Below are 17,666 nucleotides of genomic sequence, written 5' to 3' on the forward strand. Positions count from 1 at the left end.
CACTGGGGGCACTGCAGAGCGGCAGTGGCCTGCTTCGCTGTTGCTGCCAATACTTTGAGAAGTGCATAAGAGGCAAGACCAGCACCTAAAAAAAAACTGATGATCTGGTCATTATCAATGTCGCGGGAGCTTGCTGTGCACAAAGTGCTTGCCAGAGTTCCTGTATGAGCGCAATGTGCAGGTAAAGACTCAGCCAGCTCCATCACGGGCACAACCCTCCCCGCCATCGAGGACATCTTCAAGAGGCGGTGCCTCAAGAAGGCGGCATCCATCACTAAGGACCCTCACCACCCGGGACATGCCCTCTTCTCGTTACTACCATCAGGGAGGAGGTACAGGAGCCTGAAGACCCACACTCAACAGTTTAGGAACAGCTTCTTCGCCTCCGCCATCAGATTTCTGAACATGAACACCACCTCATTATTCCTCTTTTCCACTATTTTGTAATTTACAGTAATTTTTATATCTTGCACTGTACTGCTGCCGCAAAACAACAAATTTCGTGTCACATGTCAGTGACAACAAACCTGATTCTGATTGGATTTAGAGCAAATCATTGGTTGTGGAGTGCTACTGGGGCACCCTGAAGTTGTGAAAGAAGTGATGTAAATGCAAGTCCCTTTCTGTCTACAGTAATCACCCTGTGACTAGTGGTGTTCCCCAGGGCTTGGTGCTGGGCCTATTGCTATTTGTCATGTATATCAATGATTTGGATGAGAACGTACAAGGCACAGTTAGTGAGTTTGCAGATGGCACTAAAATGGTGGTGTCGTTGACAGTGAAAAGGGGTATCAGGGTTTACAGAGGGATCTTGATCAGCTGGGTAAGTGGGCTGAGAAATGGCAGATGGAGTTTAATTCGGATAAGTGCAAGGTGTTGCACTTTGGGAAGACAAACCAGGATAGTACTTTCACAGTGAATGGTAGGCCCAGGGGAGTGTTGTAGAACAGAGGGACCTAGGAGTACAGGTACATGGTTCCCTGGAAGTAGCGTTGCAGGTAAACAGGGTGGTGAAGAAGGCTTTTGGCACGCTGGCCTTCATCAGTCAGGGCACTGAGTATAGAAGTTGGGATGTTCTGTTGTAGTTGTACAAGATGTTGGTGAGGCCACATTTGGAATATTGTGTTCAGTTTTGGTCGCCCTGCTGCAGGAAAGATGCCATTAAGCTGGAAAGAGTGCAGAGGAGATTTACGAGGACGTTGCCAGGACTTGAGGGACTGAGTTATGGCGAGAGGTTGAGCAGGTTGGGAGATTTTTCATTAGAGCGCAGGAGATCAAGGGGTGATCTTATAGAGACGTATAAAATCATGAGGGGCATAGACAGGGTGAATGCACACAGTCTTTTTTCCCCAGAGTTGGGGAATCAAGAACTAAAGGGCACAGGTTTAAGGTGAGAGGGGAGAGATTTAATAGGAACCAGAGGCTGAACTTTTTCACCCAGAGGGTGGTCCGTATGTGGAATGAGCTGCCAGAGGAAGTGGGTGAGGCAGGTGCATTAACAGCATTTAAAAGGCACTTGGACAGGTACATGGATAGGAAAGGTTTAGAGGGATGTGGGCCATAGTTTAGATGGGAATCTTGGTCAGCATGGACCAGTTGGGCCGAAGGGCCTGTTCCTATGCTGTATGACTATGCAGCACAGGAAAGCAAATAAAACTGCAGATGCTGCAATCTGAAACAACGGTGGAAACCCTGGGAAAACTCGGCAAGGAAGCGACCCTGACCGGTTTTCTCTTCCCGCAGATGCTGCCCGACTGGCTGAGTTCTTCCAGCTTTTGGATTTCAATGGAAGCCTTTCCGTTTGCTTACAGCAGGCCCTACACCAAGCACTTACCCAAACATCAGGGCTAGTGGCAATTCTTTCGGGGACATAGGATACTACATCACTCTCACAGGTGAGTCCCAAGAGACAGAAGCTGAAAAAAATCCAGACAACCATGGTAAGAAGCACCCTGAATAAGACTGGGAATAACTCCCTGGTGGTCTTCTGTTGGTTCCATCGGATCTGTGACGTCCACCTAGGTTTTAACGCCTGGAGACGCAAGGTGCTGGAATCTGGAGGAAAAAAATAAACTACTGGAAGAACTCAGCGAGTCGGGCAGCATCTGTGGTGGCGGAGAGGAACTGTCGACTTTTCAGGCTGAAAGTCTAACTGGAGGCGGGGGGTGGGGGGGAGGGGAAGAGGCGGGGGAGAAAAAAAATTGAAGGCAGGGTGGCACAATCTGGGTCTTGGGTACGTGCCCACTGATTGCACCGCCCCTGGTTGTTAGCAGGTGAGGTGGAGGCACGAGAGACAGCAGTCACTGGAATCTGGAGCAACACACAATCTGCTGGAGGAACTCAGCGGGTCAGGCAGCATCTGCGGGACAGGGAAAGAACTGTCGACATCTCAGGTCGAAACCCTGCGTCAGGACAGAGACGGGTGCAGAGTTCCTCCGGCAGGTTGTTGTCAGCAACAGGCGAGGACAGGTTGTAACTGTAGTTTGTTCCGGTGACCCTCCCCGACGCCCCCCCCACCTGGAACTCACCCGCTCAGAGCGTGGATCCGGTCGGTGTTGTACTTCAGCGGCGTCAGCTCGAAGCGCAGTACCTGCAGGGCCTCCAACACCTTGCCGTCGTCCAGGAACTCCAGGTACTTCTGCTCCAGCAACAGGAACTTCATGCGCTGTGCAGGAGGCATCAGAGTTAAAGGGTGCCGGGGGGGGGGGGGGGCGACGCAGGAAAATAACCAGGAGACACAAGAGACTGCAGATGCTGGGATCTGGAGCAAATCACCAAATGCCAGCAAAGACCCTTGCAAATTTCTACAGATGGACGGCGGAGAGCATTCTGACCAGTTGCATCACCGCCTGGTATGGAGGCTCCAATGCACAGGGTCGCAAGAGGCTGCAGAGGGTTGTAGACTCAGCCAGCTCCATCGTGGGCACAACCCTCCCCGCCACCGAGGACATCTTGTCAGTGCCTCAACAAGGCGGCATCCATCACTAAGGACTTCACCACCTGGGACATGCCCTCCTCTCGTTACTACCATCGGGGTGTCTGAAGACACACACTCAATGATTCAGGAACAGCTTCTTCCCCTCCGCCATCAGGTTCTGAACGATCCACAAACACTACCTTGTTATTCCTTTTTTGCACTATTTAGTTGTTTGGAACTTTTATGTCTTGCACTGTACCGCTGCCGCTAAACAACAAATTTCACGACATATGCAAGTGATGATAAACCTGATTCTGAATAAACCGGCTGCTAGAGGAACCTGGCAGTCGGGCAGCATCTGTGGAGGCAGAGGGACGGCCGACGTTTCGGGTCGAGACCCTTCATGGGGGCTGAGAGTGTTGGGGGGGGGGGGGGGAAGAGGTTAGTCAGCATAGAGAGGTGCGAGGCAGGGGCTGGCAGGTGATAGGTGGATGCGGGAGATGATGGGCAGGTGGAGCCAGATGGGGGAAGGGGGGAGGTGGAGCTGGGAGACAGCAGCTCGTGGGTGGTCGGTGGAAACAGATAAGATAAAGGAATTGGTGTTGGTTTCTTACTGTCACTTGTACCGAGGTACAGTGAAAAACTTGTCTTGCATACCGTTCATACAGATCAATTCATTACACAGTCCATTGAGGTAGTACAGGGTAAAACAATACAGAATGCAGAATAAAGTGTCACAGCTACAGAGAAAGTGCAGTGCAGGCAGACAATAAGGTCCAAGGGCACAACAAGGTAGATTGTGAGGTCAAGAGTGCACCTTATCGTACTAGGGAACCGTTCAATAGTCTTATAACAACGGGATAAAAGCTGTCCTTAAGCCTGGTGGTACGTGCCCTCAGGCTCCTGTATCTTCTGCCTGATGGGAGAGGAGAGAAGAGAGAATGTCCGGGGTGGGTGGGCTCTTTGATTATGCTGGCTGCTTTACCAAGGCAGCGAGAAGTGTAAACAGAGTGGTGGGGATGGGAGGGGAGAGGCTGGTTTCTGTGATGTGCTGAGCTGCGACCACAACTCTGCAGTTTCTTGCAGTCCTGGGCAGAGCAGTTGCCGTACCAAGCCGTGATACATCCAGATAGGATGCTTTTTCTGGTACATTGATAAACGTTGGTGAGTGTCAAGGGGAACATGAGGAAGTAGAGGTGCTGGTGAGCTTTCTTGGTCGTGCTGTCTATGTGGTTGGACCAGGACAGACTATTGGTGATGTTCACTCCTAGGAACTTGAAGCTCTCGAGCCTCTCAATCTCAGCACAATTGATGTAGACAGGTGCATGTGCACCGCCCCCTTTCCTGAAGTCAATGACCAGCTCTTTTGTTTTGCTGACATTGAGGGAAAGGTCATTGTCATGACACCCTATCACTAAGCTCTCTACCTCCTTCCTGTGCACTGACTTAGCGTGATTGAGATACGGCCTACTATGGTGGTATCATCTGCAAACCTGCAGATGGAGTTAGAGCAGAACCTGGCCACGCAGTCATGAGTATATAGGGAGTAGAGTAGAGGGCTGAGCACACAGCCTTGTGGGGCACCAGTGCTGGCGTCGATGCCTATCCTCACTGATTGCGGTCTGTTGGTCAGGAAGTCAAGGATCCAGCTGCAAAGGAAGGTGTTGAGTCCCAGGTCTCAGAGTTTGGTGATGAGTTTGCTTGGGATTATAGTATCGAAGGTGGAGCTGTAGTCAATAAACAATAGTTTAATGTAGGTGTCTTTACTGTTTAGAAGCTCCAGAGATGAGCGTAGGGCCAGGGAGATGGCGTCTACTGTAGACCTATTTCGGCGGCAGGTGAATTGCAGTGGGTTGAGGTTTTCCAGGAGGCTGGAGTTAATGTGTGCCATGACCAGCCTCTTGAAGCATTTCATAATGGTGGATGTCAGAGCCACCGGGCGGTAGTCATTAAGGCATGTTTCCTTGTTTTTCTTAGGTACTGGGATGATAGTGGTCTTCTTAAAGCAGGTGGGAAAGAGGGGAGAGGAGGGTGGGGAGTAGAGACAGAGGCTACAAGGTGATAATTGGAGATACAAGAGGCCGCAGATGCTGGGATGAGATCGGTAAGGTGATGTGGAACCAGATGAGAGGACCAGAATATAAAAGGATGTAATGCTGAGACTTTATAAGGCACTGGTCAGACCACATTTGGAGTATTGAGAGCAGTTTTGGGCCCCATATCTAAGGAAGGATGTGCTGGTATCGGAAAGGGTCCAGAAGAGGTTTATAAGAATAATCTCAGAGATGAAAGGGTTAACATATGAGGAGCATTTGATGGCTCTGGGCCTGTACTCGCTGGAGTTTGGAAGGATGGGGGGGATTTCATTGAAACCTACCAGATATTGGAAGGTCTAGATAGAGTGGACGTGGAGAGGATGTTTCCATTAGTGGGAGAGTCTAGGACCAGAGGGCACAGCCTCAGAATGGAAGGACGTCACTTTAGAACTGAGATGAGGAGGAATTTCTTCAGCCAGAGGGCGGTGAATCTGTGGAATTCATTGTCACAGACGGCTGTGGAGGCCAAGTCATTGGGTGTATTTAAAGCGGAGGTTGATAGGTTCTTGATTAGTAAAGGTGTAAAAGGTTACAGGGAGAAGGCAGGAGAATGGGGTCGAGAGGGAAAAATAAATCAGCCACGATCGAATGGTGGAACAGACTTGATGGGCTGAATGGCCTAATTCTGCTCTTTTTTTTAAATTTTACAAACGTTTATTTGCTAAAAGCACTACAAAAGGACATCCAGCGTCAAAATACCACAACTAATACAGAAAGTAGGAGAAAAACTATGGAAACTACAGAACTACAGCAATAACGTTAACTAACAACCACAAAACCCACACGCAACACTTCAGATAAGAATCCCATACACACCGTCCACGACACACGCGATCCGAGGGCCCACCAACCGCGGAACTCAACCAGGGTGCCCGCGGATACTGCACCCTCCCTCTCCAAGGACACCCGCGCGCGGACACAAGCTCGGAAGGCGGGCAGGCAGGCAGACCGGCCGGAACCCTCGGCTGCCCGCCGCTAATTCTGCTCCTGTGACTCGTGGCCAGATGGAAGCAGTTGGGGTGGGAATGGGTGAACGCCACGCTCAGGCGGTGAACGCCCACGTACGCCATCCTGAGAAGGGACAGAGGAGGCAGGGTCACTGCACTGATACAGAGGGTGTAGGGAAAGGCAGCGTGGGACGTGCCGCCGCAACACAGCAGCTCTGTCGTGGTTCAGGAGCATCGTGCATGAAGCAAACCTCCCCATCGGCGCCCGATAACCTCTGCGGGCTGGACGTGATCGGGAGGGAAATGCACTCTTTTCTCGAGGGTGACCAATTAAAAGCGAGTAGAAACACTGACGCAGGGCTGCCACGTAACGCAGAGTACCGTCTGTTTACCCCAACACACCCTTTTGTCCTTACCACAATAGCCTGAGGCAAATGTACCAGAGACTTGAGCTCAGTGAGGTCTGCTTCAGCCTGGGGAAGAGAAGACTGCAGTCAGCATCCATTGTCAAGGATGAACGAAAACCATACCGCTCCCTGTGCCAAGTCGCCCATATGGTGCCCACGCCAACACTTACAAACCCAGCGGAGGCTGATAGCTTGTTCCGTGGTCAAACATCTGACTTGTGAATCAGAACCAAGGAACAACAGGGGGTCATTTTACCCCTTGGAGTCGCTACATTCACATAACTCAGGGGGTTGATCTAAACCTTAAGGCCATATTCCAATTTTGGTCCATGTCCGTCACTGACAAAAGGTCTGTCCCCCTCAGTCTCGGAGACTGCTGTTAGCCTCAATTAACCAGTCTGTGCCTCTCTCCAGCAAGTTGCAGAGACAGAAAAGACAGATGGAGAGAATCTGCGCACTAGGAGTGAATCAGTTCCTGCTGAATACTCCCAATGATCACACTTGTCAACACCAGGGCAGGGCAGCACCGTCTAGACAGAGTGAAGCTCCCTCTGTACTGTCCCATCACACACTCCCAGGGTCAGACACAGAGTGAAGGGACCTCCACACTGTCCCATCACACACTCCCGGGGTCCGACACAGAGTTAAGTTCCCTCTGCACCGTCCCTTCACACACACCTGGGGTCAGATACAGAGTGAAGCTCCCTCTGTACCGTCCCACCACACACACCTGGGGTCAGACATAGAGTGAAGCTCCCTCTGCACCGTCCCAACACACACACCTGGGGTCAGACACAGAGTGAAGCTCCCTCTGTACCATCCCACCACACACACCTGGGGTCAGACACAGAGTGAAGCTCCCTCTGCACAGTCCCATCACACACTCCCAGGTCCTTTGCAAGGGTTACTCAGGCTCAGGGCAGAAGCTGCACAAGGTCCCCAGGAGAGGTCAGGTGTTGCAGGAATAGTCTTAAATTTTTTCCCCTAGAAATAGTCTTAAAAATGTCCCATGACAATCAACCCTTTTCCAAATATCCCACGGTTGTTTCACCGGCTCCATGGGTGCCCATTTCTAGTTCGTGTGTGATATAAACAGAAGGTAATGGCAAACAGGAGCAAAGGGACAGATCAGTCAGCTGACGATGGACAGCCCAGCAACCCGACGCAGTGGAAACCCCAGGATGCATTCTGCAGTAGCAGGGGAAGTGGTGACCAGAAGCTCACGTTACCTTTTCCCAGTCTCCTTCCGTCACGTGGTTGCGGAATTTGGTGGCTGACGGATGCTCCAAACTGCACCCCGTCTCCTGCATCAGCTGTTCCACTGTTTGGCTGCACAGGGCAAGAAGCAGAACACGTGGGTAAGACCAGGCGGGCAGAGATACGTAACCGAAAGCAATCGCCAACCCCTCGCAACTCAGCCCCTGCCTCCGCTGAAGTCGGCTAACTCAGCGCAGGGCTGGAACCAAACCCAGGGCTTCCCTCCAAAGCCGAGGCCAGCCAATCACTGCTCTTCCAGTGCCCACCAAGGCTCAGTGACTCACTCTCTTCAGAACCAGAAGGTCGTGGGTTCTATTCCCGTTACGGTGCAGCACTGGGAGGGTGCAACTCATATTTTCCTGGAAGCCACTCATCCCATCAAGTCTGTGTCAGCTCTCAGAGTAATCTCATCATCCCTTTCCCTCACTTGCCCTCTCATAACCAATTCTCTCTCATGTGTCCTTGATCTCCCAACCTACCTTGTCGTGGCCCTTGCACTTTGTATGCCTGCACTTTCTCTGTAACTGTAACACTATAGAACCATAGAAAACTACAGCACAGAAAACAGGCCATTCGGCCTTTCTAGTCTGTGCCGAATTCGGCATTCTGTTTTGTTTTCCTTCTTACTTATATATGGAATGGTCTGGATGACACGCAAACAAAAGCTTTTCACTGCATCTCAGTACACGTGACAATAATAAACTAATTACCCACAGAATTCCGTCCCTCCCCCATCTACACCAGGGGTAATTTACAGGAACAATTCCACTACCAAACTGCACATCCTTGGGAATGTGGGAGGAAACCCACACAGTCACAGGGAGAGCGCGAGACAGCGGCTGAGGTCAGGATCGAACCCAGGTCACTGATGCCGAGGCAGTGGTTTTACCTGCAGCACAACTGTGGCACCCACTGAGGGGTACAGCACAGTACGGGCCCTTTGGCCCACGATTTTGTGCCGATCTATATAAACCTACTCCCTGATCAATCTAACCCTTCCCTCCTGCACACCCCATAACCTTCCATTTTTCTTACATCCATGTGCTTATTTAAAAGTCTTTCAAATGTCCCCATTGTATCAGCCTCTACCACCACCCCCGGCAGTGCATTCCAGGCACCCACCACTCTCAGTGTAAAAAAAACGACCTCTGACATCCCCCCTAAACTTTCCTCCTCTCACCTTAAACTGATGTCCTCTGGTATTGCTCATTGCTTCCCTGGGGAAAAGGTGCTGACTATCCACTCTATCTATGCGGCTCGTAATCTTATACACCTCTATCAAGTCGCCTCTCATCCTGCGTCACTCCAAAGTGAAAAGCCCTAGCTCCCTCAACCTTTCCTCATAAGACATGCTCTCTAATCTGGGCAGCATCCTGGTAAATCTCCTCTGCACCCTCTCGAAAGCTTCCACATCCTTCCTATAATGAGGCGACCAGGACTGAACACAATAGTCTAAGTGTGGTCTAACCAGAGTTCTATAGGCTCTTGAACTCAATCCCTTGACTAATGGGCAGGCACAGTAGTGTAGTGGTTAGAGTAATACTTTACAGCGCCAGAGACCGAGGTTCGATTCTGGCCGCTGTCTGTAAGGAGTGTGTACGCTCTCCCCGTGTCTGCGTGGGTTTCCTCCGGGTGCTCCGGTTTCCTCCCACATTCCAAAGACGTATGGGTTAGGAAGTTGTGGGCGTGCTATGTTGGTGCTGGAAGCGTGGCGACACTTGCGGGCTGCCTCCAGAACGCTCTATGCAAAAGATGCATTTCACTGTGCGTTTCCATGTTCATGTGACTAAGGATGAGATATCTTTATATCTAGTGAAGGCCAGCACACCATACGCCTTCTTAACCACCCTATCAACCACCTCAATCTTTTGGATGAAACGTTGTACCATGGTCCTGACTGCCTATTGTTGCACTGTCCCCAGAGGGAGGGTGACACCTCAAGAGTTCCAGAGGCAGCTGCCATTGTTGTGTGTTATTACAGGATGTAGAGCACCGACAGGTCCATGCCACTCTAGCCTCTCCACCTACCTCTATGTCACGCCACCAAAATACGCTTTCGTACCTTCCGCTCTCTTTACCCCCTTGTTTGAGATTAGAAAATGAGCATCAGGAGCAGCAAACCAATCTACTCTGCCATTCAAAAAGGCTGATCTACCTCAATGCCCTTGTCCTGCCCCCTCCCTTAAGACTTCTTTGAACGTGTTCAATGATTTCATCCCCACAGCTCTCTGGGGCAGAGGATTGCAAAGAATCAAAACCTCTCACAATTCCCTCTTAAATAAGCAACCCCTTCTTCTGAGACTATGCCCCCTACCTCGAGACACTCCCGAGAAGGGAGTGATCTTTTCAGCACCACGTGTCCCCCTGACAATCACACACATTTCAATAACATCTCCGCTCACCCTTCGAAACTGCAATGAGTGGGGGCCCAACCTTCTCAGCCTCCCGTCAAGCATCGACCTCTCCACACCAGTCATCAACGGAGTGAATCTTCCCTGAACTGCCTCCTGTGCAAGCACACCCTTCCTTAAACACGGAGACCAAAACTGGAAGCAGTTCTCCAGTTTAACGGGAGCAAGAGGGTCAGCAATTAGATCAGGCGGTCACTTCCCCTCTGATAACCATCCACAAACGCCATGTCAGAGAGTTTTCCAGCACAGAAGCAGGCCCTTCGGCCCACCATATCCATACTGACCATCAAGAACCTACCCAGTTACGATCACTTGGCCCATGGCCTTCCTTGCCTTGGCAGTTCTGGGGCTCATCTAGATAGTGAAATGTTGCAAGAGTCCCTGCTTCCACTACCCATCAGTGTGTGCCCGATTCCAACCACCTTCTGAGGAAAATCTTTCTTCTTCAGATCCCCTCCAAACCTCATATCCCTTATCCCAAACCTTCTAGTTCTTGATACCTCTGCGATGGGGAAAGTTTCCTGGTGTCTATGCCCCTCATGAATTTCCTACATCTCAAACAGGTTCCCACTCAGGGAAACAAACCCAGCCGATTCAGCCCCTCCTCATAACTGAGATGCTCCATCCCAGGCAACACCCTGGCGAATCTCCTCCGCACCCTCTCCAGTGCGATCAGTTCCTTCCTGGAGTGTGGCAAAAGGAATTGCGCACAGTACTCCAGCTGTGGCCCAACCAATGTTTAGTGAAGATGTACCGTAACCTCCCCACACATGCCCTGGCTAATGAAGGCGAGAGTCTCATACGCCTTCCTCACCACCTTATCTACCTGTGCTACCACCTTCAGGGATCCTTGGACTTGTACATCACAGTTCCCTCTGGCCCTCAATACTCTTTGGGGCCCTAGCATTCACCAGGAATGCGAGCGGGCGCAAAAATGTGTGTCAGAGCGCCGGGTAGAATCAGATATTTAAGTGCACCAGGATTAAAGCAGGGAGCACTCCAAGCTACCATGCTCAATTTGGTTCCAGGATCCAATATGCTTGAGGCCTTGCACGGTCAGAAGGACACACAACCAGCGTCAGACGAGCAGCCATGATCTTGGTCGGGGCAGCGCAAGTGAGGGGGCGGTCAGGGGACAGGGACTGCGCAGTCAGGGTCAGGCACCTTGGAAGAGACCTGCTCACTCTAGTACCAGCTCCAATCAGGACGTGGCTGAGCTGTGCCATATGTTGGGCAGTGTTTACTGATTCAGCACACATTGTTGCACAGGTGTATTCCCACTTCAGCTGCCAAAAGCTGTTGAGTTTGCTCGTGGAGCACAGGAAGCCATGAAGGACGTCCTGTTTAATTGAGCCCATTAAGACGCACGTTTCCCCTGCCTCTGACACTCTCAGCTGTTCGGATTCGGAGTGTATCAACTAGTAACACCAAAGCGGTGAGAAGGCAAATAGTCTCCTTTATCCTACACTGGCAAACTAACAGTGTAAACACTATAATCTGTGGGAGGAACAGAAGCCTGAAGTCACACATCACCAGGTTTAAGAACAGCTACTTCCTTGCAACCATTTGGTTCTTGAACCAATCGGCACAACCCTAATCACTAGTTTAGCAACACTGGCACCACTTTGCACTAAAATGGACTCTCTTTTTTGTTCTAATTGTGTCCTTTCTTGTAAAAAAAAAATTGTGTTTAATTTATGTTTATCTTGTGAATGTTGCTTATCTGATGCTATTGACTTTGAGGAAAGGAATTGTTGAGGTTCCGGGTCTGGATGCAGGGTCTTGACCCCAAAGATCAACAATTTCTTCTTCCCCCCCACGCCCCCTCTTCTTCCCACAGACGCTGCTCGACCCACTGAGTTCCTCCAGCAGATTTCTGATGGGGCACTAAGAAATGTTGATGAACAGTTAAGAGCAAAGGGTCCAAGTCCATAGTTCCCTGAAAGTGGCAACACAAGTTGATAGGGTGGTCAAGAGGGCATATAGTATGCCAACCCTTGTTGAAGAGGTGGGACATTATATTGCGAATCACTGATTAGGCCACAGTTGGAGTATTGTGTGCAGTTCCAGTCGCCATGCTATAAGGATATGATTGCGCTGGAGAGAGTGCAGAGGCGATTCACCAGGATGTTGACTGGATTGGAGGACGTTAGTTATGGGGAGAGATTGGATAGTCTGAGCTTGTTTCCCCTGGAGCGAAGGAGACCGAGGGGCAACCTGACAGAAGATTAATTGATTGTTAGAATCTTTTTCCTATGGCGGGGGGGAGGGGGGGTTTCAAAAACAAGAGGGCGGAGGTTTGAGGAAGGAGATTTAAAGGGGACCAGAGGGGAAAGATATTTTTGCACAGAGTGGGTGATATCTAGCAGAGGCAGTGGTGGATTCAAGACACCATCACTACGTTTAAGAGACATTTAGGCAGACACTTAAATAGACAAGGTAAAGGATATGGATCTAACGTGGGCAAATGGGATCAGTGGCGACGGGCAAAAAAAAGGTCGGCATGGATCTGGTGGGCTGAAGGGCCTGTTTCTGTGCTGTACAGCTCTATGACTATGATGACGCCCACCCCCCCCCCCCCCCACCACCACCAAACACAGACACAATTTTTCAGCTGGGGTTTCCTCTCTGTGACAGTACACTCAATTCCCTCCTTGCTAGGAAGCTGATGAAAGCTCCTTTCCCGTCCAGGATCAGGCTTTGAGCACCAGACGGAATGCAAGTCCAACGAGTGCAGGATAGCACGGGATTCAGAGACTGGGTGTGGAGGTGACTTGGGAGTCACTTACACACTGGAAGGTGGCTTGTGTTATTTCCAATGAGGTTGGAGAACTGCCTCTCTCTGACTGCCTATGTGGAGGTGCCACCCTGCAATCAAAGACAAGGGTGTGGCGGCTCAGTGGCGTATCGGGTAGAACCACTGCCTCCCAGCTTCAGAGACCTGGGTTCGATTCCGACCTCCGGCCCCGTCCGCATTTGGGAGTTTGCAAGGTTCTCCCTGTGGCCGTGTGGGTTGCCCCCGGGTGCTCCAGTTTCCTCCCACATTCCAAAGACGTGTAGGTTGGTGGGTTATTTGGCTGCTATAAATTGCCCCTGTGGTATAAGTGAGTGGAAGAATCTGGGGGGAGTTGATGGGAATGTCGGGAGAATAACTGGTCATTGACTTCAGGAAAGGGGGCGGTGCACACACTCCTGTTTACATCAACGGTGCTGAGGTCAAGAGGGTTGAGAGCTTCAAGTTCCTAGGAGTGATCATCACCAACAGCCTGTCCTGGTCCAACCACGTAGACGCTGCGGCCAAGAAAGCTCACCAGTGCCTCTACTCCTTCAGGAGGCTAAAGAAATTTGGCATGTCCCCTTTGACCTTCATCAACTTTTATCAATGCACCATAGAAAGCATCCTATCTGGATGCATCACAGCTTGGTATGGCACCTGCTCTACCCCTGCAGAGAGCTGTGGACACAGCCCAACGCATCACGGAAACCAGCCTCCCCTCCACGGACTCTTGTCTACACTTCTCGCTATCTTGGGAAAGCAGCCAGCAAAATCAAAGACCCCACCCAGCCCGGACATTCTCTCTTCTCCCCCTCCCATTGGGTAGAAGATACAAAAGCCTGAAAACATATATCACCAGGCTCAAGGACAGCTTCTATCCTGCAGTTATAAGACTGTTGAATGGTCTCCTAGTATGATAAGGTGGACTCTTAACCTCACAATCTACCTTGTTATGACCTTGCCCATTGTCTGCCTGCGCTGCACTTTCTCTGGAACTGAAACACATTATTCTGCACTCTGTTATGGTTTTCCCTTGTACTACCTCAATGCACTGTTGTAATGAAATGATCTGTATGGATGGCATGCAAAACAAAGTTTTTCACTGGACCTCAGTACATGTGACAATAATAAACCAATTTACATTACATGGAAAATTCAAGGGGGAAATGGAATTGCTCAGTGAGCCAGCACGGCACCGATGGGCAGAAATGGCCTCAGATGTGGCAGGGAGACACCTGCAGTGCCTGGACAAGGCCTGTCCTCCGTGATGCCAAGACCATAGAGCAGGAGTAATCACAATACAAAGTATTTTCTAACCGGTGCGAAACAAGGAACTGTGAATGAGCTGAAATATAAAAATCACTAAAGAAAAATTAAAACAGGTAATGGAAAGTTAAGAGTCCATCTTACTGTCCTAGGAGACTGTTCAATAGTCTTATAACAGTGGGATAGAAAATGTCCTCGAGCCTGGTGGTGCAGAGTGCTGGAATACGTGGCACAGAAGCTCTGCCATCGGAAACGGAATTCTGGAGAGTCACTGGCTGAAATAGTGAATTCAGGCCCAGGTTCGATTGAATTAAAGGCTATAGTGAGGGTAAAGGGTCATGGTGCAGCCTCACCACACTCCAGTTGATTGATAGACCAGGGTCCTTGTGGGTGAATGGGATCCAACTGCTCCCGTGTGAAGATGCTGACTGGTTGATTCTGTCCGGTGACACCTCGTCCCCAACTAGGACAGGTCTTCTCTTGGCTTACCCTCAAGGGAACAAGCCTCCTGAAATGGAGACATCTGTTGCACCACGACACATTAGGAGGTTGGGATTGCAAAATAAGAAATAGGAGCAGGAGGAGGCCATCTGGCCCATCGAGCCTGCTTCGCTATTCAATAAGATCATGGCTGATCTGGCCGTGGACTCAGGTCCATCTACCTGCCTTTCCCCATAACCCTTAATTCCCCTACTATGCAAAAATCTATCTGACTGTCTTAAATATATTTAGTGAGGTAGTCTCCACTGCTTCCCTGGGCAAAGAATTCCACAGAGTCACTACTCTCTGGGAAAAGCAGTTCTTCCTCAGCTCCATCCTAAATCTACTCCCCCGAATCTTGAGGCTATGTCCCCTGGTTCTAGTCTCACCTACCAGTGGAAACAACCCTCCTGCCTCTATCTGATCTATCCCTTTCATGTGTTTCTATAAGGTCCCTTCTCATTAGAACATAGAAACACAATTCAGGCCCTTCGGCCCACAAAGCTGTCATTCTTTTGGATTCCAGCGAATATAGTCCCAGGCGACTCGATCTCTCCTCATAGGCTAACCCCCTCAACTCTGGAATCAACCAGGTGAACCTCCTCTGCACCACCCCCAAAGCCAGCATATTTTTCCTCAAATAAGGAGACCAGAATTGCACACAGTACTCCAGGTGTGGCCTCTACCCTGTACAGTCTCAGCATAACCTCCCTGCTCTTAAATTCAATCCCTTCAACAATGAAGGCCAACATTCCATTTGCCTTCTTGATAACCTGTTGCAGCTGCCAACCGACCTTTTGGTAACTAATATCTTAATCAATGGAACATACAGCACAAGAGACAGGTAGAGACAGAGATGTTTAACGAGGGAATTCCAGAACAGAGGCGAGACAGGTGAAGACACCGCCACCAACGACGGAATCATTAAAATCATGGACAGTTGCTCTCGGAAGCCAAAGTTAGAGCATGAAAATGGGGAATGTGACAGAGGCATTCTCGATAGATATGGTTGGCAAACTAGCTTCAGTCTGTTTGGTTTTAGCCTTGGAGACCTGCCAGTGACAGTGAATGGAGGCCATGGAATTAGTGCTGGTAACTTGAGATAACAATGCACATTTTTACAACATATCTGGAGGAAGATTCAGCTCAGCCAGGATTGTACACCAGGCAAATCAGCCAGTGAGAGGTGAACAAATGGCGATGGCGAGATAGGGCTGGGTATAATCAACACAATCAGAGAACTTGACAGGGATTTCCGATGAAGTTGCTGAGGACAGTGGGTGGATTAGATTCAGGAGAGGCCCAGGGAAAGATTCTGGGAACATGGGAGGAGGAGTGGGTCACTTCTTCCCCCTCCTTAGTAACAAACAATTTGCTGGGTGTACTCAGCAGGTCGAGTAGCATCTGGGGGAAGTGGGGGGGAAGGAATTGTTGACGTTTCGGGACAGATGCTGCTCGACCCGCTGAGTTCCTCCAGCAGATTGGCGGAACAGCAGCGTAGTGGTTAGCACGACGCTATTACAGCACCAGCGATCGGGGTTCGATTCCCGTCGCTGTCTGTAAGGAGTTTGTGAGTTCTCCCGTGTCTGCGTGGGTTTCTTCCAGGTGCTCCGGTTTCCTCCCACATTGCAAAGACGTATGGGTAGGTTAATTCGGGTTTAAAATGGGCGGTGCCGACTCGTCGGGCCGGAAGGGCCTGTTAACATGTTGTAAATAAAAAAAAATCTCGACCAGATCGTCTGTGCTCCAGATTCCAGCATCTGCAGTCTCCCGTGTCTTCATTTTCTGCCTCAAGCCTTTTCCGCTGCTCTACAAAATCATGGCTGACCTGTGACATGTTTTGCCTTCTCTATACTATCTTTGGTCAGGAAAACTCTTTGGATTAGTAATGCTTCCTCTTCCAAAACCTAGTTCCATTTGACTCCAAATTAAGACTGAATTTCAGAGACAGAGTTCAATGTGTGAATACTACTCAAGTGCAAATGTAGAACATGTGACTGAGCACAAACTTAAAACCTCTATTGATCTTGGTGTTACGGTTAATATTTAACGACTTCAATTGCTATGTGCAGAAGAAAAATCCAAATCTCAATCAAACTCCATGTAGGAGCGCTTCTTAAATTCACTCCCAAGGGGCCTGGTTCTAATTTTTAGCCTAGAGTTGTCAAGCAATAGAAAGAGTTTGTCAGCTCCTCTTAATAACTTGAAACCTTCAATCCAAAAAAAAACACCCTTGAACTTCTACAATCCAGGGGAAACAATCCTACTGTATGCAACCTCTCATAATTTAGATCCAGATCACTTTAGATGCAGAGGTATGATTCTGGTAAGTCCACAACGCACTCCCTCCAGGGTCACATACATTCATTCCTCCCACGCACCGTTATCTCAAGTTACCAGCACTAATTCCATGGCCTCCCTTCATTGTCAGGTCTCCCAGGCTGAAACCAAACAGACTGAAGCTAGTTTGCCAACCATATCTAATCGAGAATGCCTCTATGTCACATTCCACATTTTCATGCTCTAACTCTGGCTTCCGAGAGCAACTGTCCATGATTTTGATGATTCCGTCGTTGGTGGCGGTGTCTTTGCCTGTCTTGCCTCTATATTCTGGAATTTCCTCGCTAAACATCTCCGTCTTTACCTGTCTCTTGTGCTGTATGTTCCATTGATTAAGATGGTAGTTACCAAAAGGTTGGTTGGCAGCTGCAACAGGTTATCAAGAGGGCACTCCACTCCCCTCTGAACATTCTCTGTACAGTCTGTGACCTTTTGATGTTCAATGCATGCAAGTCCCCATATCTCTGGCCAATAACCTTTGATTTAACCTATCACTATTCATTCTTAGATGTACCCAGAATTTCTCGAAACCCAGAGTAAGCTCCAATTTGGGCTGTGTATGGCTTCTATTCCCTTGTGTTGAAACTGTGGAAAGTATCCTGACTGGCTGCATTGTGGCCTGGTACGGCAATTCCAACGCACGAACATGAGAGGCCGCAGACAGCAGTGGACAGAGCCCTGGTCCCTCACAGGCACAGCCCCTCCCCACCACTGACAGCATCTACAGGAGGCGTTGCCTCAAGAAGGCGGCATCTGTCATCCAGGATCC

At 49.8% G+C, this 17,666-nt stretch overlaps 1 protein-coding gene across 1 annotated transcript in view; it reads right to left on the reverse strand.

Annotated features, from left to right (window-relative positions):
* LOC127586936 (WD repeat-containing protein 26-like) overlaps positions 1–17,666 on the reverse strand; it is a 71,975-nt gene that overhangs the window by 27,496 nt on the left and 26,813 nt on the right. The window contains exons 2-4 of the mRNA XM_052044966.1: positions 7,597–7,696; positions 6,377–6,433; positions 2,529–2,665 (exon numbers count right to left, since the gene is read on the reverse strand). Coding sequence (XP_051900926.1) covers positions 2,529–2,665; positions 6,377–6,433; positions 7,597–7,696 — 294 coding nt within the window. The remainder of the gene's footprint in view (positions 1–2,528; positions 2,666–6,376; positions 6,434–7,596; positions 7,697–17,666) is intronic.

Source organism: Pristis pectinata, chromosome 38 (assembly GCF_009764475.1).
Source record: "Pristis pectinata isolate sPriPec2 chromosome 38, sPriPec2.1.pri, whole genome shotgun sequence".
Taxonomy (NCBI): domain Eukaryota; kingdom Metazoa; phylum Chordata; class Chondrichthyes; order Rhinopristiformes; family Pristidae; genus Pristis; species Pristis pectinata.